The sequence below is a fragment of the Myotis myotis genome, unplaced genomic scaffold (assembly GCF_014108235.1).
Source record: "Myotis myotis isolate mMyoMyo1 unplaced genomic scaffold, mMyoMyo1.p scaffold_m19_p_27, whole genome shotgun sequence".
NCBI lineage: Eukaryota > Metazoa > Chordata > Mammalia > Chiroptera > Vespertilionidae > Myotis > Myotis myotis.
Window position 1 is genome coordinate 2,699,903 of NW_023416332.1, and position 23,417 is coordinate 2,723,319.

At 65.5% G+C, this 23,417-nt stretch overlaps 2 protein-coding genes across 5 annotated transcripts; one reads left to right on the top strand and one right to left on the bottom strand.

Moving 5' to 3' along the window:
- Positions 1-367: 367 nt before the first annotated feature.
- Positions 368-3,499, bottom strand: TMEM80 (transmembrane protein 80). The gene is made up of 5 exons (XM_036295708.1): positions 3,471-3,499; positions 3,226-3,245; positions 2,441-2,534; positions 2,264-2,356; positions 368-1,222 (listed from the first exon to the last, which is right to left on the bottom strand). Exons 1-5 carry the CDS (start codon positions 3,487-3,489, stop codon positions 1,017-1,019), a joined length of 432 nt encoding a protein of 143 aa, XP_036151601.1. The 5' UTR covers positions 3,490-3,499; the 3' UTR covers positions 368-1,016.
- Positions 3,500-3,557: 58 nt separating this feature from the next.
- DEAF1 (DEAF1 transcription factor) lies at positions 3,558-21,216 on the top strand. 4 transcript variants are annotated; one of them, XM_036295703.1, is made up of 12 exons: positions 3,558-3,986; positions 6,600-6,697; positions 7,271-7,400; positions 7,894-8,040; positions 8,430-8,569; positions 8,935-9,000; positions 10,248-10,374; positions 10,608-10,736; positions 11,192-11,320; positions 13,205-13,449; positions 19,523-19,612; positions 20,795-21,216. In XM_036295703.1, exons 1-12 carry the CDS (start codon positions 3,698-3,700, stop codon positions 20,897-20,899), a joined length of 1,695 nt encoding a protein of 564 aa, XP_036151596.1. In that variant the 5' UTR covers positions 3,558-3,697; the 3' UTR covers positions 20,900-21,216. The 4 variants fall into 4 exon arrangements, with proteins under 4 accessions (XP_036151596.1, XP_036151597.1, XP_036151598.1 ...); XM_036295704.1 differs by lacking the exon at positions 13,205-13,449; XM_036295705.1 differs by lacking the exons at positions 19,523-19,612; positions 20,795-21,216 and adding an exon at positions 13,862-15,009.
- Positions 21,217-23,417: the final 2,201 nt, after the last annotated feature.

Sequence of the window (23,417 nt, forward strand, 5' to 3'; positions counted from 1 at the left end):
GGGGTGCCTGTGCAGGGGGAGCAGGAAGTGGCCTTCGTCCTCAGGCCCAGCCCTGGGAGCACGGGCTTCCTGGTTGTCACAGCGCTGAGCACCCAGAAGGGAAGGCACTCGCCTGCCCTCGCCCCTCCCGGAGGCAGAGCGGCGTCTGAACTCCACGCCCATCATCGCAGGAGCAACACTGACCGGAGGGCCGGGCCTGGAGGAGCCACGGTGCCCCCGAGGTGATGGATGTGCCGAGGGCCCAGCGGGGGCCGCAGGGGAGGGCCTTCACCAGAGCTGCAGGGGCCTGAGCCAGAGGTGGGCCCCGCGCAGTGGGCCCCTGACCAGGGAGCGCTGGAGGAGGCGGCCTCAGTGAGGAGAACTTCGGGGAGGTGTACACACTCTTTATTTTAAAAACACAGTGAGGAGAAACTACACACCCACTCGCACATGCGATTCCAGAGGAACACGGGAGGGGTGACTGGAGGATCAGCTGACAGCAGACGTGGAGCCGCCCCGCTCAGGGCAAACGTGACTGGCCTTCTAATGGCCGAGGCCAGGACACCTGAGCCCTGAAGTGGCTGTCACCTACCCGGGCCGGGAGAGCGGTGGCTGAGCCAGAGCCCGGGGGCAGGAGCTGCGGGGCCCACAGGCACCCACAGAGCTGACCGGCTCCCAGCATCTTCCACCCGGGACTCGGCCTGGGCCGCTGAGGGTCCGGGACGCCCTGTCCCACCCCCGCTGTTTCCCGTCGTGTGGGCCCCACGGAGCGCAGACCTGTGCGGAATGCTGCCGCAGCGAGAAAATGTGTGCGGCCTGGCACACCTCGAGGGGCCGGCCAGGCCGGGCGGTGCCAGGGGAAGCCCACTGCCACCCGAGGTCTGTCCCAGGGCAGGCCCTGACTCAGCCCACCCCGGCCCCATCACCCACACTTGGTTCTGCCCTGGTCCTGCCCCCAAGCACCCGGCAGGAACATGCCTTCCCTCGGCCGCGGGCCCCCGGAGGCCCCGGGCTGTCCAGGGCCTCGAGGCGCCCGGCTAGCTGATGAAGGCAGCGATGGCCACCACCTGCAGGATGGCCTCCAGGCCGTGGAGCACCAGGAGCGTGGCACTGAGGACCGAGTCCGCCCACAGCACCAGGGTCTGCCAGAGCAGGAAGTAGACGGACAGCAGGGAACTGACCACAGTGAGGACCAGGCTGGCAGCCAGGGGCAGCTCGGTCTCCGTCAGGTTGCCCTTGGTGCCTGGAGAGCAGAACAAACACGGTGAGTGCCAGGCCGCGGGCACCCGGAGGGCGAGGCTGGCCAACGCCAGCGCACCCGTGGCGCACTCGCACCTTGGAGGGCGCCAGTGCAGGCCCACCTACCACCAGGCTCAGTGTCGGAAAGCAAAACTCACGGGGCATCGTCCTCGGGAGGGTGGGGACTGCCCGCAGCTCTGACCTCACCCTGGCCTCTGGGTCAGCTGAGTGGGTGGGACAGAGGGTCAGGCTCCCGAAAACCGTCCCGAGTGCGTTCTCCCGCCTTTTCCTAAGATATTTCCCTCTGGGTAAAGGCCCAGAAAAACTAATGTGCAACGGCGCCGTTCACAAATGGGGCGATCGTGGCAAATGCGGATGCCCATTGCCCGGGGCCCACCGTGGGGGAGCTGGGTGGGGCAGGCGGTTCTACTGCTGCTGGCCACCCGCCCACGGCAGGAGCCTGGTCTGTGACAGCGGACACTAAGGCCCACGCACTCAGCAGGAGGGCCCACGTGCTTCTGCGTCCGGAGCCCTCACGGCCGCCGGGGGTGTGGCCGGGGGGGGGCGAACACGCAGCAGCCACAGTGCTAGCGAGGCAGACAGGGCGGGAAGCCGGGCCTGGAGGTGAGCTGCGGAGGGGTGCAGGGCAAAGGGCACGCTGTGCTTCTGCAGAAGCTCCAGGGTCTCCCACCTCCGCCAGCGGTCCTGGTGGGGACGGACAGACAGACAGACAGACAGACCAACCGACGGATCCGGCTTCGGGAGGGGCGCAGGGGGAGCAGAGCGTTTGGCTGCGAGGGGAGCGCTGCTCCCCAGCGGCCCCTGCTTCCCACAGAGCCCTGTCTCCCAGGGCGCGTCCGGGACCAAGCTTCTCAATGAACGAATTAATACTTAATTCACCGAAAGCTGAGCCGCCGGCAACTGGCGGAGCACTCGAGCGCGTGTTCCGGTGTCTCCAGGGGCCGCCCTGCGGGCGCGGCCGCTCAGAGGTCGCGGGGAGCCAGCCGCCTGTGTCTAAGTGCCCGCGCTCGCCCAGGCCACTCACCGCAGTGCCAGCGGGCTGCCTCCAGGGCCGCGGTCAGCAGCAGCAGAGTCAGGTCCAGCAGCAGGCGATCCTGGGGGTAACTGAAGGCCTGGCCTGCGGGCGGGCACCCCGGGGGGCTCAGGTTCCGGCGGCAGCGGCAGCCCCCGCCCCGCCCCGCCCCGCCGGCTCCGGACTCACTTTTGTAGGCGATCAGCAGGAGCGTGGCCAGGACGTACAGGGCGGCGTAGGTGCCGCCGAGGCAGAGCAGCACCTGCAGGAGGACTGAGGGGAGCTGGGGAGCCGTTAAGGACTCGTCCTGCATCCGTGCTGCCCGGGCGCCCACCCAGGGCCGGGCCGGAGGGGCTGCCGGGCCTCCCAAGCACGGCCTCCAGCTTGGGCACCTGTGGGCACGGAGTCCGGCCCCTGGTGCCCCGGGAGCGGGGGGCGGGGGGAATGGGGGCGGGGGGGGGGGAATGGGGGCGGGGGGGGCCGGGACCGCCCCTCACAGCGACACCCAGGCCGAGACCAAGGGACGGGCACAGCAGGCACTAGAGCCGGGTGCCCAGGTGGCATCACCCTGACCACGGCCCGGGTACGAGCCAGGGAGAGAGGAGAGATTGTTTTCTCCAAATAAAGTCTATTTCTCTCTACTGGGAGCAGTTAGACACCGCCTCCAGCTTTCCGGAGCAACGCACTCGGGGTGTGTTCCTGCCACAGGGCTGAGCGCATTCTGAGGGGCCCCCCACTCCCGGCACCCCCACTGTCAGCCCCGGGGGCGGGGGGGGCCCACTCCCGGCCCCGGGCCCTCCACTCCCGGGCGCAAGGGGGCAGGCAGGTGCCCGGCAGCCTCCACTCGGAAGTCACCTGGACCCGCCAGTCGCGGCGCCGGGCACTCGCTCCTGGGACTCGGGGAAGGGGCGGGGGTCAAAGGCCAAGGAGCCGGAAGGGTCCTGGCGCCGAGGACGGGGCGCCGCGCAGGATACGGGCGCGGGGGAAGCGCTCCCTGGAGGGCAGAGCGGCGGTCAGGGCCGCGCCGGGACGGGCTGGGCACGGGCACCGCGCGGGGCCGGTCCACGCCGCCGGCGTGAGGGACGGAGCGGCGGGCAAAGGGGCGGCTCCGGGCGGCTCGGGCCCCGGCCCGTCCTGCCCCGGGGAGAACCGGGCCGCCGCCCCCCCCGCACCCGCCCGGGACCCGGTTCCCCGCGCCCCGCGCAGGGGGCGCCCTCACCTCGCCGCGCGGCCGCCATCTTGCCCGCCCCGCCCCGGCCCGCCCCGCCCCGCCCGCCCGCCGTCCCGGCATGCCCCGCGCCGCGCTCGCGCCCCTTCGGCGGCCCTCGGTTCCGGACTCCAGGCCGTCGGCTCGGCTCGCCTGGGCCCCTTCGTGCCGGTTCGGCCTCCGCTCGGGCATCCTCGGCTCGGCTCGCCGCGCGGCCGGGCGGGCTCGGCGGAGTCCGGATGGAGGACTCGGACGCGGCCGCCAAGCAGCTGGGCCTGGCCGAGGCGGCGGCGGTGGCGGCCGCGGCCGCTGTGGCGGCGGCGGCCGCGGCCGCGGCGGGCAGCGAGGCCGACGAGCCGGTGCTCCACAGGGACGAGGACTCGGAGGAGGACGGTGACTCGCAGGCGGAGCGCGAGACGCGGCGGGTGACGGCCGTGGCGGTGATGGCCGCTGAGCCCAGGCACATGGACATGGGCGCCGAGGCCCTGCCCGGCCCCGACGAGGCTGCTGCGGCCGCCGCCTTCGCAGGCAAGTGCTGCCGGCCCGCGCCACCCGACCGCCCCTCCCGCGCGCACCTCCCTGCACGCACTGCGCCCGACAGTCCACCCCTGCACCGCGTGCACCTGCTCCACACACCTGCACCCCGCACCGACCAGTCCACACCCTCACCCCACAGAGCCCCGCACAGCCCCGCACGCCTGCCGCGCACCTGCCCCGCGCACACTGCCCGCACACCACACCCTGCCCCTGCACACCGCCCTGCACACCCACACCTGCCCCTGCACACCTCCCTGCACACCCACACCTGCCCCTGCACACCTCCCTGCACACCCACACTTGCCCTGCACACCGCCTGCACCCACACCTGCCCTGCACACCTCCCTGCACACCCACACCCTGCCCCTGCACACCTCCCTGCACACCCACACCCTGCCCCTGCACACTGCCCTGCACACCCACACCCTGCCCCTGCACACCTCCCTGCACACCCACACCCTGCCCCTGCACACCTCCCTGCACACCCACACCCTGCCCCTGCACACCTCCCTGCACACCCACACCCTGCCCCTGCACACCTCCCTGCACACCTACACCCTGCCCCTGCACACCGCCCTGCACACCCACCACCCTGCCCCTGCACACTTCCCTGCACACCCACACCCTGCCCCTGCACACTGCCCTGCACACCCACACCTCCTCCTGCACACTTCCCTCCACACCCTGCACCTGCCACACACACCTCCCTGCACACCCACACCTGCCCCTGCACACCTCCCTGCACACCCACACCTGCCCTGCACACCTCCCTGCACACCCACACCTGCCCCTGCACACCTCCCTGCACACCCACACCCTGCCCCTGCACACCGCCCTGCACACCCACACCTCCTCCTGCACACTTCCCTCCACACCCTGCACCTGCCACACACACCTCCCTGCACACCCACACCTGCCCCTGCTCCTGCACACCTCCCTGCACACCCACACCTGCCCCTGCCCCTGCACACCTCCCTGCACACCCACACCTGCCCCTGCCCCTGCACACCCACACCTGCCCCTGCACACCTCCCTGCACACCCACACCTGCCCCTGCCCCTGCACACCTCCCTGCACACCCACACTTGCCCCTGCCCCTGCACACCTCCCTGCACACCCACACCTGCCCCTGCCCCTGCACACCTCCCTGCACACCCACACCCTACACCTGCCCCTACACACCTCCGTGCACACCCACACCGCCCGCGCACCACACCCTGCACACCCACACCCTACACTGCCCGCGCACACCTGGACCGACCATCCCACACCTGCCCCACATGCCTGCCCTAAGCACCTGTCCCCCACATGCACCTCCCCTGACAAGCCCCAGGGCCAGCCCGCCCCCTCCCCGGCACCTGCCTTGCACCTGCTGTGTGCCCTGTCGTCCCTGCACACCTGGCTCTGCATGCACATCGGCTCCCTGACCCCCTTTTCCTTGTGCCAGTCCACTCCCTGCTGTTCCGCACTCTGTGCTCTTTCCAGAACCTTCTCAGCACCTACCCCTGCCCTGCCTGCCTTGTCTGTCTGGTCCGTGTGTGTGTGGGTGTGTGTTCACGTTTAGCCGTGGGGCCCAGCGCCGGTGCCTAGGTGTGGTCTGTTCAGGGTCCTCAGAGGCTGTGTGGCGCGTAGGGTTCATTTTTCATTGCTAAACTCTGGGTCAGCGTTGGGGTTTCACACCGGGAAGTTTTTGTTCAGGTTTTTGTCCTCTTTGCACGTATGTTTCCGTGTGCAGAAATGTGGTGTCACTCTTCATGACGTCAGAAAGTTGTATTGATGTCATTTTTTCCCCCTGCAAATCTTTATGGTTGTGTTTTTTATTTGTTTTAAATATATTTTTTTATTGATTGCAAAGAGGAAGGGAGTGGGAGAGAGAGATAGAAACATCAATGATGAGAGAGAATCACTGATTGGCTGCCTCCTGCACGCCTCACACTGGGGACTGAGCCCCACAACCCGGGCCTGTGCCCTGACTGGGAATGGAACCGTGACCTCCTGGTTCCTAGGCTGAGGCTCAACCACTGAGCCACACCGGCTGGGCTATAGTTGTGTTTTGCATGTGTTGAAGCCGTAAAACCTTCTGTTCCCAGGGACATAGGTTCGGAAGTTTCCAGGTGCCCCCTGAGGCCGCCCCCTTGGGCAGAGGGCTGCAGTGTGGCCTTGAGACTTGAATGTGTGTTCAGACAGGGTTCCCTCCGCACAGGGCTCTGTGGAAGTAAAGGGGGAGGCGGGGCCAGGAGGGCCCCCCCCCACCCCGCTAGGGAGGGCAGAGCAAGAGGAGCTCACCTGTCTGGTGGGCGCGGCTGTGGACCTGCATGGTTCTCTCCTCAAAGGGGACAGAAGCCAGGAGCGTGCGGCGCCCGGGACGCTGGGCGGGCGCATCGGGTGCAGGAAGGGCTCTCCTGGGTGGCTCTTCGCTGCAGCAGAAGGCGCTGCCCGAGGCGGGGCGGCCTCTCCCTGGAAGAACTGACCAGTCAGGCTGTGGTCCAGAGATGTCGCCCAACCTCCGTGCGACGGCCCAGCGTGAGGAGCAGCCCCGCGCCGGGCACCCTGGCGGCGGCGGAGCCTGGGCTCATGGCGCTGAGTCAGGCTCCTGTGTTGCAGAGGTGACCACTGTGACGGTGGCCAACGTGGGCGCCTCGGCGGACAACGTCTTCACGACCTCGGTGGCCAACGCCGCCTCGCTCTCGGGCCACGTTCTGGTGAGCTGCTCCGCTAGCCGTCCAGGGCCGGGCTTCCGCTCCGCCCGGCCCCCTCCTTTAGCTGTGCCGCTGCCGGGGGCGGGGGGTTGGGGGGGTAGAGCTGCAGTGGGACCAGCCGTGCAGTGTGGGCGGGTGGAGGGACCCTTCCGAGCCCCGGGGTCAGGAGACAGCGCTCCTGCCCCCCTCGCCAGGTGGCCGCGCAGGGCCCCTGGGGTGGGAGCGCCCGGTGTCCACCGGGGCCAGTGTCCCCCGTGGCCCGGCCCTGCCTGCTTTCCCGCGGGACGTCGGCCGCGGCCTGCCTCGGGCTTTTCTGGAGCAGCTGACTGTAGCTTCGGCAGGCGGCCCCGGTGTGCTCGGGGCCTCGCAGCCTGGCATCGACTCTCCCCGTTGTAGGCTCTGCGTTTACGTTTTGGTGACATGTTTGAAAGAGACCCACGAGGCGTGGCAGGCGTCCCCGTGGTGACATTAGGGAGAACCTCGCGGCAGGGGCAGGCCCAAGGGCACCAGGTGACACCCCCGCGGCCGTCACCGAGACCGTCCCCGAGACGACTTAGGGTGCACTCTCCCCTCTAGTCCGGCCGGACCGCCCTGCAGATCGGGGACAGCCTGAACACGGAAAAGGCCACGCTGATCGTGGTGCACACGGACGGGAGCATCGTGGAGACCACGGGGCTGAAGGGGCCGGCCGCTCCGCTCACCCCAGGTACGGGCCCGCCCGCCCCACAGCCCGTGGGGTGTATCTGGGATTGACTTGCTTATTTTTGTAGTCAGTTTGGAATAGCAATTATTGTTATTTTGTAAAACATATCTTTATTGCTTTCAGAGAGGAAGGGAGAGGGAGAGAGAGATAGAAACATCAATGATGAGAGAGAATCATGGATCGGCTGCCTCCTGCAAGTTGGACTGAGCCCGCAACCCAGGCATGTGCCCTTGACCAGAATCGAGCCTGGGACCTTTCTGCCTGTAGGCCGATGCTCTGGCCACTGAGCCACACTGGCCAGGGCTGGAATAGCAAATGTTATTAAGTGGGATTTTTCCCAGCGGAGGAAGAGCTGCTTGCAGGGCCTCATCTGGAGGGGAGGGCGGTGCTGCGGGGACCGCCTGGGACCCGCCGTGGGAACTCGGCGAGGCCACTGACCGTCCTGGTTCCACCCGGCGCATTCGGGGTCTCACCGCCAAATGCTTTCTGTGCCAAGGTCCTCAGTCTCCTCCCACCCCCCTGGCACCCGGGCAAGAGAAAGGGGGCAGCAAGTACAACTGGGACCCGTCGGTGTATGACAGCGAGCTGCCCGTGCGCTGCCGCAACATCAGCGGCACCCTCTACAAGAACCGGCTGGGCTCAGGTAGGCAGGCCCTGCCGCCTCGCGTCGGAGACCCCTGCCGTGGCAGCCCCACGGCAAGCCTGGGCCCGCAAGCTAGTTAAGGACACAGGCGAAGTTACGGCTTCCCAGGAGGTCCGGGTGGTGGTGGTGGTGGTGGGGAACCAGGAAGCGCGGTGACCCAAGCGAGGGAGAGGCGGGACCGAGGAGCCTGTCCCTGGCTCCGATGGGGACCCGAGGCCACGGGCTCTGGCTGGGCAGCTGCCTCGAGCTCAGCGTGGCAGCGTGGGCAGTGGCTGCAGACCCAGGACGCGGGCAGATCTGCCCCGCAGCCGGGGTCCACGCCGGAGTGGGTGAGGTCCCGCAGGCCGGGACCAGCCGGCAGGAGGCGGGAACCGCGTCCTTCTTTCCAGGAGGCCGGGGCCGATGCATCAAGCAGGGGGAGAACTGGTACAGCCCCACGGAGTTCGAAGCCATGGCCGGGAGAGCCAGCAGCAAGGACTGGAAGCGGAGCATCCGCTACGCGGGCCGGCCGCTGCAGTGCCTCATCCAGGTGCACACGTCCCCCCTCCCCGCGTCAGGGCTGCGCTCACACCGCGGGCAGGCCCTTGGGCAGCCACGTGGTCACCTCTGTGTCTCGTCTCCCGATGCTTCGAGCGGGGCGATGGCGACGCTTGCCCGTGTGGTGGCGGGAGGCCTGGGCGAGGCGCGGCGTCTTCTGGCCCAGCCTGGCTTTCTGGGAGTTGATACGGGGAGGATGCTGTGGAATCGACATCCTGGAAAAAAGGGTCGATCCGACCACCAGCAGCAGCATCATGGAGGGAGTGTAGGGAAGGTTCTGGAAGGCGCAGGATCTTGTCTTTACGGACAGCTCACGTTCAGGGCAGTCTGACGGGTCGTGGCACTTTCTGATTCCAGGACGGGATCCTGAACCCTCACGCGGCCTCCTGCACCTGTGCCGCCTGCTGCGACGACATGACCTTGGTGAGTGCAGAGGTCAAGCGCCTGGTGGCCCTGGCGCCCCTCCACCTTCCTCTTCCTCTGCCGTGCACAGAGGTTGTCCTCACTCCTCTTTGGCGTGTGCCCCCTCCTGCCCCCGTGTCCCTGGCACCCCTTCAGACCAGTTTCCTGCTCAAATTCTGTTTCCAAACTCTACTCTGGGGATCGATCGATGGCTTGGCTGGGGCACGTGGTCAGCCCGGAACGGTTGTTAGGGGAACATCAGAGGAAGCATCTTGAGATAATGGAAAGCTGAACCCCCAAACCAGACACTTTTAAAACAGATTTTTATTGATTTCAGAGAGGGAGAGGGAAAGAGAGATAGAGGCATCAGTGATGAGAGAGAATCACTGATCGGCTGCCTCCTGCACGCCCCCTACTGGGGATTGAGCCCCCAACCTGGGCCTGTGCCCTGACCAGGAATCTCCTGGTTCATAGGTCAACGCTCAACCACTGAGCTACACTGGTCAGGCCCAGACACTTAAAAAAACACACAACTTTATTGCTTTTCAGAGAGAGGAGGGAGAGGGAGTGGGGGAGAGAGAATCGGTTGCCTCTCACATGTGCCCTCACTGGGAATCACACCCAAATCCTTTGGTGTACGGATGACGCTCCAGCCAGCCCAGCACCCTCCAGGGCCAGGCACTTTTAATGACTGCGTCTCGTCAGAGGGAACTCTCAGGAAACACGTGGAAACTGCCCAGGGAACCAGATAAAGCTCTAGACTCAAAAGCCAGGCTCCCCAGCTGGTGGCCGAGAAGGTCGGCCCAGGCCCCTCTGCACACCGAGCAGGTGGGCCTTCCTGGGCCTCGGGGACCCGCGAGACTGCGTCCCTGAGGCCTGGGCCTCTCCCACGCAGCCATCGGCCGGGCCTCCCCGCGGAGCTCCCGCTACCTTCCCGTTTCCTGGTGTCACTGGTCCCCGGGGTTGTTGTTAGTTGGTGACTGCGGTGCCTCCTCCTGCGTTGGGACCAAGGGCCTGCGGTCCCTCTCCTTCGCCTGGTCCCTTGTTTTCTCGGGCTTCCTGGACGTTCCGTATGGTGACCGGACTCTCCTGTGTTCCTTCGAAAGTATCTGTCCTGTCCTTGGAAGGAATTGGGGGCCGACAGAGCGGGGGTTCTGAGCGCAGCTTGCCTCCTGCTGGCCGCGTGGACAGCGGAGCCGGGCCCCTCTTAACCCGTGGACAGCGTGAGCCGCGCTCACGCCAGCGCCCGTCTCTGTGCCCCTCCGCAGAGCGGCCCTGTCCGGCTCTTTGTCCCCTACAAGCGGCGCAAGAAGGAGAACGAGCTGCCCGCAGCCCCGGGCAAGAAGGAGGCCCCCAAGAACATCACGCTGCTCCCGGCCACGGCCGCCACCACCTGTGAGTCCTGGACACGCTTCTCTCCTCCCGCGCACGCTGCTGTCAGCACTCCGGCCCGCTGCCCCTCCCTGCCCCGCCCACCTCTGCGGGCAGCCCCGGGTCGCCCCCAGGCGCCGGGCCGTGAGGGTCCGTTTCTCACGGCCGCGGAGGAGTCTGCAGCGCGTGGTGTCCCCGCGGCCGGGCTCCTGGGTCCTCCGAGGCCCGCCGAGCGAAACCCGCCTCTGCTCTTGCAGTCACTGTGACCCCCTCAGGACAGATCACTACCTCGGGCGCGCTGACCTTCGACCGGGCGTCCACTGTGGAGGCCACGGCCGTCATCTCGGAGAGTCCGGCCCAGGGGGACGTCTTCGCGGGAGCCACAGGCAAGTGGTCTTGGCACCGCCTGACCCGCACGCGCCTTGCCGCCTCGCCCTGCCCAGCTGGGCTCGTAGGCGGCCCGGCACCTGGAGGCGCCTCGGGCAGGGAGTTCCGTTGGTGGGGAGCCATGTGGCACCCGGAGGCATGAGCTGGGGGCGTAGGGAGCTCGGGGGGCGGCAAGGGGGCTGATGAGCGGGGCAGGACCAGGCCACCTGAAAAGCTCACAGCTGCCAAGCTCGCTCTAGTCCAGCGCTGGCCCGTGGGGACACGCGTGACCACGTGTGCAGTGTGTGTTCTAGCAGCCACGCTGGGGAAGGGACCCTGGGAACTAATGTTTGCTGCGTCCCAGTCCCGTCACCGGCACAGTTAGACCCACCCGTCTCGGGCCGCTGCCCCGCGTGGCGGGAGCTGCCCCGGGGGACGTGCGGCCGGTCACGAGCGCCCTCCTTTCTCGCTGCAGTGCAAGAGGCGGGCGTGCAGCCCCCGTGCCGGGTCGGCCACGCGGAGCCCCACTACCCCGGGTACCAGGACAGCTGCCAGGTCGCGCCCTTCCCGGAAGCTGCGTTGCCCACTGCGCACCCCAAAATAGGTCAGTCCGGACGGCTCCCGCATGCGCAGGCGGCTGGCCTCGGAGCCGCTGCTTTGGCAGGGATCCTGCGTGAGGAGGGCGTGCTTGGCTTTGTCTGCTGATGCCCCGGGTCGGGGCCGTGCCCACCCCGTTTGTCACAGGGATTTATGAGGACCTGGGCTCGCCTGGGCACGCGTGTGTCCGGAGACCGTGTGACCCGAGAAGCCCGGGTCACCTTCCCCACGAGGACCTGCACGTTCCGTACCGTGAGGGGCTCGCCCCACAGACGGGGCCGCAGTCTCCCTTGCTTGTTCCGTTCCCCCTTTTCCCGTGCAGATCTCCCCCTGACATCACGCTGCTTCTGCCCCTTCCCCGGCAGCACCTCTAGCATCCGGGCCGGGTGAGGGCCTGGGCTGGGCCTGGGTGGTGTGCCCGCGGCGGGTGCCTGGAGGCCGGGACCGATGGCTGCTCTCAGCCCGTCCTGTCGCTGCTCCTGCGCTGCGCCCGGTCTGCCTGCTGTCCGAGCTCCCGGCCTCTGGCACCGCGGGCGCCGGGGGCTCGGGTCGGGGTCTGGTCCTGACCCTCCTCGCGGGGATGGTGCTGCAAAGCCGAGGGCCGGCCCGGTCCACGGGCTGGAGCTGCTGGTCCGGCTCCAGCACCACGTCCGGTGACGGCAGGTGGGGAGTGCTTACACCAGGAGGGGGCGTGTGCTCCCACGAGCGCTCTCCCTGGAGGGCTGGGTGTGGACCCCGGGCAGCCCCCAGATCCTGCTGCTGGGGGCTCCGCCCCAGGCTGTGTGTTGAGTCCCCGCTTCGCCCAAAGCACAGAAACCACAGGGTCCGGGTTCCCTTCCCTCCCGTCTTTGTAACTTTCTCCTCTGAACCGAGAAGGCTGCGCTCTCTCACCCTCTATCGGTGCGACACAGACGCCCGGCCCCCTGCAGCCGGGGCCGCGGACTCCACGCCTCCAACTGCTCGCCTTCAGATGGAGGGTTTTTCGCGGCTGCTGTGGCAGCTGCTGTGGCTCCGTGGTCAGCGTCAGCCCGCCGACCCAGGGCCGAGGGTTCGATTTCTGGTCAAGGGCATGTGCCTCGATGGCAGGTTCCCCAGCCTGGTCGGGGCAGGTGCAGGAGGCAACCCGTCAGCGTGTCTCACATCGATGTCTCTCTCTGTCTCTCTGCCTCCCTTCCACTCTCTCTAAAAATCAATGGAAAAATATCCTCGGGTGAGGATTAAAGAACAATAAAAACAAATAAAAGTGAGGGTTTGCATTTTTGTTTTTATCTTACCCAAGGACGTGTTCATTGGTTTTCAGAGAGAGAGGAATGGAGAGAGAGAAACATGGATCAGTTATCTCTCGCATGTCCCCGACCGGGTATTGAACCCGCAGCCTAGGTATGTGCCATGACTGGGAATCGAACCTGTGACCCTTTGGTGTAAGGGATGGCGCTCCAGCCAGCGGAGCCACCCCGGCCAGGGCTCAGTCACTCACCTCTAGGCCGAGGTGGCTGTGCTGACGCCGAGTCCCAGGTGTGCCCCTGTGATGTGCGTGTTTCCTGTCACGGGCTCCCAGCAGAGGCCCCGCCCGGGTCTTGAGGTTCCCTCTTGTGAGGCTCATGCTGGAGCCCCTTCCTCCCCTTCGCTGTCCCCTCGGCCGGGCAGTGAAGCTCGCGGCCGCCCTGCCTGGTGCGTTTTGCTCGCGGTTTGTGTCTGTCACCGAATGTCTGGCCTCCCGCCTGGGCCGTGGAGCTAGGAGACCCTGAGAGAGTGGCCTCCCACATCCGGAGCATTGAGGAGCAGGCCCCGCGGCATTCAGCCACTGACCGCCCTGCGTTCGCTCGTGGATGAGGTTCGGGCGGCACTGGGGAGCGGGGCGCCGCACTGATGCTGGTTGTCTTGCGTCCAGTGCTGACCTCCCTGCCGGCCCTGGCGGTCCCGCCCTCCCACCCCGCCAAGGCCGTCTCGCCCGCCGTGGTCAACGGGCTGGAGCTGTCGGAGCCGCGGAGCTGGCTGTACCTGGAGGAGATGGTCAACTCCCTGCTCAGCACGGCCCAGCAGCTGAAGGCGCTCTTCGAGCAGGCCAAGCAGGCCAGCTCCTACCGCGAGGCCGCCGCGGCCCAGGCCCGGGCGCAGGACGCCGAGCGCAAGGAGGTAACGTGAGCGCGGAACCGCGGGGGGTGTGGCCAGAGTCAGGTCGGAGTCAGGGAAGGTGGTGAGCAGCGTGGCTCCGTCCCTTCTCGCGCCCAGCGTGGGAGAGGCTGGGAGTGCGTGGGGGGATGGAGGGGGCGTGCTGTGTGCTGTGTGTGCTGGGGGTGGCGGCGTGATGCTCACTGAGCTTCCTCACTCAGAGCAAGTGTGCGTGGGCTGTGCAAGCAAAAGTCAGGTCGACTTGTTTCCATCAGATTTCCTAAGAAAAAAATTCTATGCAAGAAAACGTTTTCACTTATTTCTACTTCTTAGAGGTCAAAGGATAGAAGAGCTTTTACAGTTTTTCATTTCCTAAATGACTTCTTAACGTGTGATTAACTGTTTTCCTTTAAAAATGTTTCACTCTCAATTACAGTTGACGATGACATTACACTGATGCTGGGGCGCTCAGTGGTTAGGCATTGCTGCACCTCATCAGGCGTCTCCCCATAAGTCTAGAACCCGCCCGACGCCATAGTGATTAATTTGTCTTCAAGGAAGAGAAATGTTGCTTCTACCCATGAAGAGAGAGATGATTTTAAATACTTAAAACATGTCGTGCCAGCCTGGCCGGTCACTCAGGGGTCAGAGGATCAGGCTGCACACCGAGGGGTCGCAGGTTTGGTTCCGGTCCAGGGCACGGACCCCGGTGCGGGCTCAGAGCCGTGTTCGGGAGGCAGCCGGTCCGTGGGCTTCTCTCCCATCGCGGTTTCTCTCCCTCTCCCGCTCCCTCTGCCCACCTCCCTTCCACTCTATCTACACGGCCCTGGGCGCGGTCACAGTATGTGCACACAGCTCCCACTAATCCCTGCCGAAGGCCGAGCTTCAGGGCAAGAGAAAAGCTCAAGGACCAGAAGATTTGCAATTATTCACCCAAATAACGTGGGTTCGGCTCTGTGCCCTCAGGCCCCCGGGTGGTGGGTTTTAAAACGAGAAACCAAGTCTTGGCACCAGTGGCCTGCGGATGAGCACTCGCTCTCGGAAGGCGCCACCAGCACGTCCCGCAGCGTGGACCCTGCAGCGTGGACCCTGCAGCGTGGACCCAGCAGTGTGGACCCTGCAGCGTGGACCCTGCAGTGTGGACCCCGCAGCGTGGACCCTGCAGCGTGGACCCCGCAGCGTGGACCCAGCAGCGTGGACCCTGCAGCGTGGACCCCCAGCAGCGTGGACCCCCAGCAGTGTGGACCCTGCAGCGTGGACCCAGCAGCGTGGACCCCGCAGCGTGGACCCCCAGCAGCGTGGACCCTGCAGCGTGGACCCTGCAGCGTGGACCCTGCAGTGTGGACCCTGCAGCGTGGACCCAGCAGTGTGGACCCTGCAGCGTGGACCCGCAGCGTGGACCCCCAGCAGTGTGGACCCTGCAGCGTGGACCCCGTGGGGCTGAGACCATAAATAACGTGAAAACGGGAGTGGCTGAGCTCCCGGCGGAGAAATGAAACCAAAGTGACAGCCGCTTGGTGCGTGGAGCCGGACCAGGCACCTGCCTCCTCCACCGAGAAATGAAACCAGCCGACCAAACGGAAAGCGAGCTGTGAGCCAATTATTTTGTTTCTTTTTACAGAGAAATGCCCTTCGGGCAGTGAGTTACATGGTGACCGTTTCTGAGGCAAAGATGCTTGTAGAGAAAGTACCAGACCCGGTCCCGGCACCCGTGTGACCCGGCCTGTGCCGGGACCTGCGTCGCCCCCCTTCTGGTCCCCCCTCCTCTGCGTCGCCCCCCCCTCATCATTCCCCCCGGGAGAGCTTACCTGCCCCTCGCTGGGGATACTGGGGGCTTCGTCTTCTGGTTGAGGAGCAGGTGTGGCGCCTGCAGGCTGTCCCGGCGGTCCCGTCCTGCTCGTGTCCCCGCTGCCCCGCCGTGGGCCCGTGGCCTCCAGTGCGCTGAGCGTGTTCCTGCCTCCTCAGCTGACCCGGCGCGGGGGCCCCGGGTCTGTGCCTGGGACCTGCTTGGCTCCGTGGCTGTGGCCACGCTCTCCTTCCTGCGTGCCTGGTCGTTTCCGACGGTTTACTGGACTCTGGCGTGTGCGTGGGGGACGGTTGGAGTCTGCTCCCCCCCCCCCCCCCCCCCCCGTGCTGATCTCCTCTGCACCGTTCAGTTTCAGTGCATGTGCTGCCGAAGCGAGGCCTGGGGATTGTTTTAAAGGGCGGTGATGAGGGACCCTGAGGTGCCGGGGCGCTGTGGGGCTGCCCGTCCTGCCCCGCCCGCCTGGCAGTTCCTGCAGGGGAGGGGAGCGGTCCCGGTGCGGCTGCCGCAGGAAAAGGCCCGTGTGCGTGTCTCTGGCTCAGGTTGTGCGGAGGAGCGTGAGTTGGGAAACAGACACTTGGGTCCTTACTTACTAGTAGAATGACCCCGAATCGTGCCCAGCCCCCCTCGCCCAGGCTGCTGAGCGCCGAGTGTGGGGACACAGGACAGACGGCCGGAGGGGCAGGTGGAAGCTCGGTTTGGGGGCGCCCGCTGCGCTGGGATCTGGACTTGGGGCCGGCGAGGAAACGAAAGGGGAACACTCTCCACTCCTAGTTCCACATCTTCCTTCCTGCCCCCCCCCCACCCCCCAACGCTCTCCAGGGGTGAGCGGGACAGTTGCTTCCCCGGGTGGGGCGGGGCGGGTGGGGCGGGAGCAGCTGCTGCCTGCCGTTCCCACGAGGGAGCAGCCACAGCTCAGCCGCTTCTTCCTAGGGGCCAGGCCCAGGTGGCCATCCGTCACTGGCAGGAGGGTGCGGCCCTGTGCCCTGGGGCAGCCAGGCCCCGCCCTGGGAGGCTGGCTCCATGTTCCTCCGACACCCTCTGCCAGGCGGCTCAGCCTGTGAGGAGGGGTTCGGCCGACCCCCCGCTGGAGCCCCCGCCTTTGAAGTGGCTGGGCTGTCACAGGCCTTTCTCTCGGGCTGTAGATACAACGTGTCCTCTTTTTTAAAAAATACATTTTTATTGATCTCAGAGAGGAAGGGAGAGGGAGGGAGAGATGGAAACGTCAGTGATGAGAAGGAACCACGGGCCGGCTGCCTCCTGCACACCCCACGCTGGGGATCCAGCCCGCACCCCGAGCCTGTGCCCTGACTGGGAATCGCACCGTGACCTCCTGGTTCACAGGTCGAGGCTCAGCCACTGAGCCCCGCCGGCCGGGCTACGATGCGTCGTCCTGAGACAACGTATGGACTCACGGGCACAGTTTGGTGACTGCCGGGGGGTGGGGGGGAGACAAGGGTAAAGGGGTGAGTGTAAATGGTGATGGAGGACTTGACCTGGGCTGGTGAACACACAGGACAATGCACAGGTGATGTGTAGAATTGTTCACCTGAACCCAATGTCACCCCAGGAAATTCAATCAAAAAGAACTATTTTTTATTGAAAGCTGAGCATGGAGGCCCCGAGATGGTAGGTCCTCACCCCTGTCAGGCCGAGCCACCCCTGCCCGACACATGGGCCCAGCACCTGCCAGCTGGTGCACAGACTGGAACGGTCACGCCCATATGGTGAGAGCGGGCCACCCTCAGCACCTCGTTCCTGCGAAAGGAAGGCTCTCGAGGCAGACTTCACCCCTCGGAGGCTCCCTCCAGCGGCCTCGGGGGCCTGGGGGCCGTAGGCACGAGGGAGAAGCCCCCCACGAGGGAGAAGACCCCACGAGGGAGAAGCCCCCCACGAGGGAGAAGACCCCATGAGGGAGAAGCCCCCCACGAGGGAGAAGACCCCACGAGGGAGAAGACCCCCACGAGGGAGAAGACCCCACGAGGGAGAAGCCCCCCACGAGGGAGAAGCCCCCACGTCCCTGGAACACGGCGGCGACAGCAGTGACCTGGGGTCGCGGGTACGGTAAGGCGGGCGAGGACGCACGTGGTCCAAGCGTTTCCTGCGGTCGGTCGTGCTGAGTGGCCTGTCGGGGACTTGCGGCGACATGAATGACAGCCAGTCACGCGTGAATCTCCGTCCCTGGGCCCACACCGTGGGAGGACCGAGGCCGGTTCTGTGCCTCTCGCCTGTCATCACAGGCGCTTCTGGTTGACGCGACATTGGAAGGAGTCGGGGTGGGACGGGCAAACCCTGGTGACGAGAGGGAGGCTCGTGAGGAGCCCGCCACACTGTCCTCGCGGAGTCCGCAGACGAGGCCGGCGGGAGGCCACGGGTCGGAGGGCGAGACCGCGCCCGGCCCCATGACGAGGGCGCACGCAGGGCTGGGTGGCCCTGGACGGCCCGCTCCCCGCGGCCTGGAACTTAAAAGGCCCCGTTTAGTCAGCCGGACGCTCAGGAGGTTGTCCCAGCTCGGACGTGGCCGCCGCATCCATGTGTGTAATCAGCGCAGCGATGAAACAGGCAGGAGAGCGGTGCCCTTGGCCGGCCGGGCACGGGTCCAGCGTGTGGCCGCGTGGTTGGGCCGCTGCACCGCAGCCTCCGTGGGGGGCATCCCGGGCCGCCGCCTCCACCCCTGCTCCCCGGCCAGCAGACCCGCCCTCCCTGCGGAACCCTCCCTCCTGCAGCTCCTTCCGCCCCCCCCACCCCCCCCAGGTTTCATCATGAACAGCCCCGGCCGGGGGCACGTGGACCCGGGTGATGCGAGCGCCGCGGTGGTTTTCGGAGTGGAAGCGCTCGTGTGTTAAATATAGCCTTCTGCGAAGCAGGAAGCCGAAGTTCAGAACAGAAACCGGGCGGCTTGCCGGGCGCTCCCGCCTGCAGGGCCGGCGGGCACAGGCAGGTCCCAAAGCAAGGGTGTCACCCCACAGGCTCACACGGGCCACACAAACAGGTGTAAGTGTCTGTGGCCGCAGAAAAACAAAAGCTTCCATTTTCACAGAAACGTGGTTTATTCCGATAGAGACATGCTGACGCAAAGGGCTGAAACAAATGAGTCATTGTTAACATAATAGAACATTGGAATAAAAATTAATATTTTTTCTTGAACATTCACTTACCAGACACTGACTAACTGCACAAATTAATAAGCGTCACACAAATAAGCCTATTTTTCTTGTTCTCCGAAAGCGAAATATTTCCTGTTGCGCACACCCAACAAGTCAGTCCGAGACTAATGACATGTCCATCGGCTGCTAAAATATTCGCCGCTAGTGTTAGTGGAGAGAAATGGTGTGCCTGCGCGTAAGGCACGTAAGGGAAATGAATGCAACACGATTATAGTCATCAGTCATTAGCGAACATTGTAGTTTGTTATTAATAATGATGTCTAAGAGGATATTGGAAAAATTAAGTTACAAAATTTTTGTTAAAAATTTTTTTTTATTAATCCTCACCCGAGGATACTTTTCCATTGATATTTAGGGAGAGTGGAAGAGAGAGGGAAAGAGAGAGAAACATTGATGTGAGAGAGACACATCAATTAGTTGCCTCCTGAATGCGCCCTGACCAGGGCCCAGGCCAGGGAGGAGCTGCAATGGACGTATGTGCCCTTGACCGGAATTGAACCCAGGACCCTTCAGTCCGCAGGTTGACGCTCTATCCACTGAGCCAGACCAGCCAGGACTTGACATGTTTCTTATGAACCGTTATACTGGCTGGGCTGCAGAAATATATGTTGTGGGCTGCATGCAGCCCGTGAGTTTGACATCTTGTTCTAGCGTGTGCCCGTCTGCTGCCTGTTGTGCTTGCGCTTGGAGCTGACCTTAGGCCTGGTGTCTGCCGTGTCACCCGATCGTGCCAACTGAGGTCCGCCAGAGTCAGGCTTGCGTCCCTGTGTGCGGCCCTCAGCCGATCAGAGAGAGAAGCTCCAACCCTGTAATTTACACAAAATGTACATTTCAGGGAGCCTCATGGCTGGAGGGCTGGGGGAGGGGGGCCGGGGACAGGGTGTGGGCCGCTTGGCATCTGCTGACCCCCTAGCCCCTCGGGCCAGCCCCCCATGTCCGGCCCAGGCCTGTCACCGCCCATGGAGAATTCTGTCCCCAGCCTTGGCCCTCTGCACGCAGCGGTAACGGGACCAGCTGCCCTGGAGGTGGCGGGCATGGGTGTGGGCGTGGGGGCGGCCCTGGCCCTCCCGCCTGTGCCCGCACTGGTTGCTGCGTCGCCCGGCACTGACTGGCCCTGTCCTTGCAGCAGTCCTGTGTCAACTGCGGTCGGGAGGCCCTGAGCGAGTGCACCGGCTGCCACAAGGTCAACTACTGCTCCACCTTCTGCCAGCGCAAGGTAGGCTACTCCCCACGGGGGCGGGGGGCGGGGGGGGGGGCTGCTCACCGTGGCCTTCGGCCTTGTGGTCAGCGCCCCAGCCCAGGGCCCCTGTGTCTGTTCCCACCGTTCGGCCTTCCATCGAAGGAGGTTAAACGGGTGTTTTCCCGGGGCCTCGAGGCCGCCTCTGCGGGCCCCGCCTGCTCTCTCCTCGGCCTGTTTGGGGATTTCTACGTGAAGGAGGATGGTGGTGGGAGGGCGGGCCACACAGCTACACGTGTCCCTCAGCCTCTCCCGGGCCAGGGACGCACCCGTGGGGCCCAAGCACTGTCCATTCTCAGCAGAAGTCCTCGGGTGGGCGACGGAGCGGGACTGTGTGGGTGGGGCACGTGGCAGGGCAGGGGCTTCCTGGGCCCGGGGGGGGGGGGGGTGCCGCTCACAGCACCCGTAGGAAGTGAGGGGCAGGACAGCGCAGAGCCCGCACATCTCCGTCGGGAGCCCCGTCCGGGGGGCAGGCACCGGCTCCTGTTCCTCCAGGTGTGCGTGTCCAGTGCCTTCCCGTCACGTCACTGGGTACCACACCCTCACCCCGCCCTGTGCCAGGCCACTTCGGCCTGGAGGGACAGCGTGGCCGTTGGCTTCCCTGGCGTCCAGCCTCCTGCAAGCCCTGGTCCAGGCTCCATGCCCACCTGGGGGTTGAGGGAGCTGGGGCCTTGCTCAGCGCTCGCCCCGTCCTCCCCGGACCCCAGCCTCCGCCGCCCCCGGCTCCAGCTGCGGTTTTCATCGTTGTGATGATAAACCGTGCTGTGGCAGCACCACAGATACAAGTATTTCTTTGACGGGCAGTATTTTTTTTTTAATGTATTTTTATTGACTTCAGAGAAGAAGGGAGAGGGGGAGAGAGACATCAGTGATGAGAGAATCATCCATCGGCTGCCTCCTGCACGCCCCACTCTGGGGATCCAGCCCGCAACCCGGACACATGCCCCGGCCGAGAATCAACCGGCCTCAGCCACGCCGTCCATTAGGTCCCGGGACACCTTCCACGGTCTCAGTGTCTGAGGCTCCTCCGGGTTGCTGGCCTGGGCGCTCGTCCCTCAGATGCAGGCGGGCGAGGCTGGCACACAGCGCCCCGGCTGCGGCCTTGGCGGAGACGCCTGGCTGCTGCTGGGGGCAGCTCCTGTGACGGTGCCTCCCCTGCAGGACTGGAAGGACCACCAGCACATGTGCGGCCAGGCAGCATCGGTCACCGTGCCGGGGGACGACGTCCAGGTCGCCGAGGGCGTGATCGAGAAAGTCGCCGTGTGAGGGCACCGGCCCCCCCCCCCCCCGCGGTGCCCGGCTGTCTCGGGCCCAGGGCCCCTCGAGGACTTCGCAGTGGAGTGGGGGTGGGAGGGCATTGAAAAGGGGAAAAAACTTGCTGGCCAAGTTATGAACAGAGTTGGGGTGACCTGCGCCCTTGGAAGTGAACCCCGCCGCCCGGAAGCCCCCAGGAAGGCCGGGGGAGAGGCGTCTCACGGTGCTTTTTTATTGGATCACGAGGGTCCGGTCGTACCCACGGGTGTGTTGTGTGTGTCACACGCGTGTATATATATGTGTCTCAGTAAAGTCGATCCTTCACCCAACCCCAGCTCTCACCTCCCAGACACTGGGAGGCGGGTCGGCCTGCCTCAGTTTCTCCTGATCTTGTGGTGAGAAAGCCTCGACGGAGAAAGGGCACAGACCTCGGGGACTCCAGGCCCTGCAGCCGTCTTCCCGCCTGGCTGGCACCCCAGGAGCAGAGGCAGGAGCGTGAGGGCCGCGCTGCCCAGGGACGGGTCCCGCAGGCCTCGGAGCTGCCATCCAGTTTGGAAGTCACAGCCTGCGTGTAACCTCACCCCTTTAGCTCATGCCTGCCCGTCCGGCACTGACCACTGAGCCCCATGGTGCTGGGGGGGCCACCTCAGGGCTCAGCACCTGCGTGGAACCTGGTCCTCAGGCGGCGGGAGACCTCACGGAGGGTCGCGTGGGGCCTGTGCCCAGGCACCGGCTCTGCCCCTGCTCCCCCCACCCCTGCCCCGAAGCACCTCTGCCTGGCGGTGCCTCGCTCTGCGGCTGCCCTGGCTCCTCTGGGTTCTCTCACTTGTTTACCAAGCGCTTGTGAGGCGGCTGTGCGCTGGCTGTTCACTTCCCCTTCCCGCCTCCGCCACCGTCTGGGGAATGAAGGCTGCGGACGCGGCCGGGCAGAGGTGGGGCACCCGCTGGGTCTGAACCTGGCCCACCTGCAGCCCGACGCCCTCCTGGCCCTGTCCTGGGAGGGGCTGGTCAGCGGGTTCTGTCCGCAGTCTGCGGCCTCCGGAGCGTGGACAACAGCACCGGCTCCTCCCAGGCCAGGCCCTGCAGGAGCAGCTGGCCTCCTGGGAAGGTCCTGGAGCTGTGGACAATCACACTTCCCCTTTTCTCCACAATAGAGAGGCCTCAGGCCCAGCCCGTGTGGCTCAGGGGCTGAGCGTTGACCTGCGAGGCCTCGGTTCAATCCCCTGCCAGGGCACACGCCCCGGGTCGGGCTCAATCCCAATGGGGGCGTGCAGGAGGCGGCCGACCAGGGAATGTTTCTCTCCCCCTCTCCCTTCCTCTCTGAAATGTGTACAGAAAGAAGGTGCCCCAAACTCAAGCAACCACCAAAGCTGGGCTCTGCCCAGGTTCCCCGCACCCCCACCTCCATCCATCAGATCCTTGTCCAGCAGGAAACAGTCTTATTATTCAGCAGGGACAGGTGGCCATGGGACAAGTCTCCAAGGGGATGGGGGTGGCCAGGGAAGCTTCTTGGAGGAGGCGGCAGCAGAGACAGGAGAGGGTGCGCACCCAGAGAGGGGCCATCTTCGCAGGCAGAGCCGTGCCTGGTGCCCGGCACCGCACAGCCGTACCCCACAGATGCAGGAGAGAACTCGGCACACAGCTGCCGTCTGCGGGACAGACAGCTCCCAGCACTCCTCCCATGGGCAGACAGGAAGTCCGCGCGGGGCTGCACTGGTTGGAGGGGCTGAGAGCTGTGTCTTGGGGGGGGCAGCTTGGGTGGCTCTGCCCTGCCTTGGCCTTGGGCCCCACCACTCGGGCTGAGGGTAGCTGAGTGCCCTTGGGGGAGGAGGGAGTCTCCTAGGTGGGCCCACCAGCACCCAGCCCTCTCCTCAGGCTTTGGGCGGCTCTGGCAGGAGCTGTGCTCTGACCTGGAGTCAGCTCAGCTGTGTTTTCACAGGACAGCAGAGCAGCCACCTTGGCTGGTCTGGGGGGGACGGCCCACTGCGGGAAGCTTTGTCCCCAGCCCAATGCAAAGCCCCTGCAGGGTAAACTGTCCACTCTGTCCCTTGGGGCGGAGCAGGGGGGGTGGGGAGGAGGGCAGTGGGGGCATGAGGGAGGAAGCTGCTAGCCCAGAACGCTGGATGGGGGCTGGGCCCTGCAGCTGGGGCTCAGGTGTGCGGGAGGGGGCCTGCTGGAGCTGTGGGCACTGTGGTGAGCCCCAGGGCACCCCAGGGAGCAGAGCCCGGGCCTGAATGCCTCTCTTTGGGCCGAGCTGAGCACTCCCCAAGTTCAAACCCGCCAACCCCTCACCCCACCCCGTGCTCCCACCTCACCCTGAGCCAGGAGTCAGTTTGGGGGGGAGGGTCTGTTCTCTGGGCTTCCTTGGAAGAAAGGAGGGACCTGATGGGGGTCAGTGGGTGTCTGGGCTTCATGTGGGGCCGGCTCCTCCTCCTTGGGCCCCTCCAGGTCTCACCCAGAGGGGCCTTCTGGGCAGGTGTTTGGAAGGAACCTGTTTATTTATTTAAAAAAAGAACACAGGTGTCTTTAT

What these genes read in the sequence shown, in the direction of transcription:
- TMEM80 (XM_036295708.1), bottom strand. An exon ending in GGAGCGCTTCCCCCGCGCCC is followed by an intron (nt 2,535 to 3,225) that starts GTATCCTGCGCG and finishes ACGGCTCCCCAG; the next exon opens with CTCCCCTCAGTCCTCCTGCA. An exon ending in CCTGCTGATCGCCTACAAAA is followed by an intron (nt 2,357 to 2,440) that starts GTGAGTCCGGAG and finishes GCCCGCCCGCAG; the next exon opens with GCCAGGCCTTCAGTTACCCC.
- DEAF1 (XM_036295703.1), top strand. Translation starts at nt 3,698, where the DNA reads ATGGAGGACTCGGACGCGGCCGCCAAGCAGCTGGGCCTGGCCGAGGCG. An exon ending in CGTCTTCGCGGGAGCCACAG is followed by an intron (nt 10,737 to 11,191) that starts GCAAGTGGTCTT and finishes TTCTCGCTGCAG; the next exon opens with TGCAAGAGGCGGGCGTGCAG. An exon ending in CCACCTTCTGCCAGCGCAAG is followed by an intron (nt 19,613 to 20,794) that starts GTAGGCTACTCC and finishes CCTCCCCTGCAG; the next exon opens with GACTGGAAGGACCACCAGCA.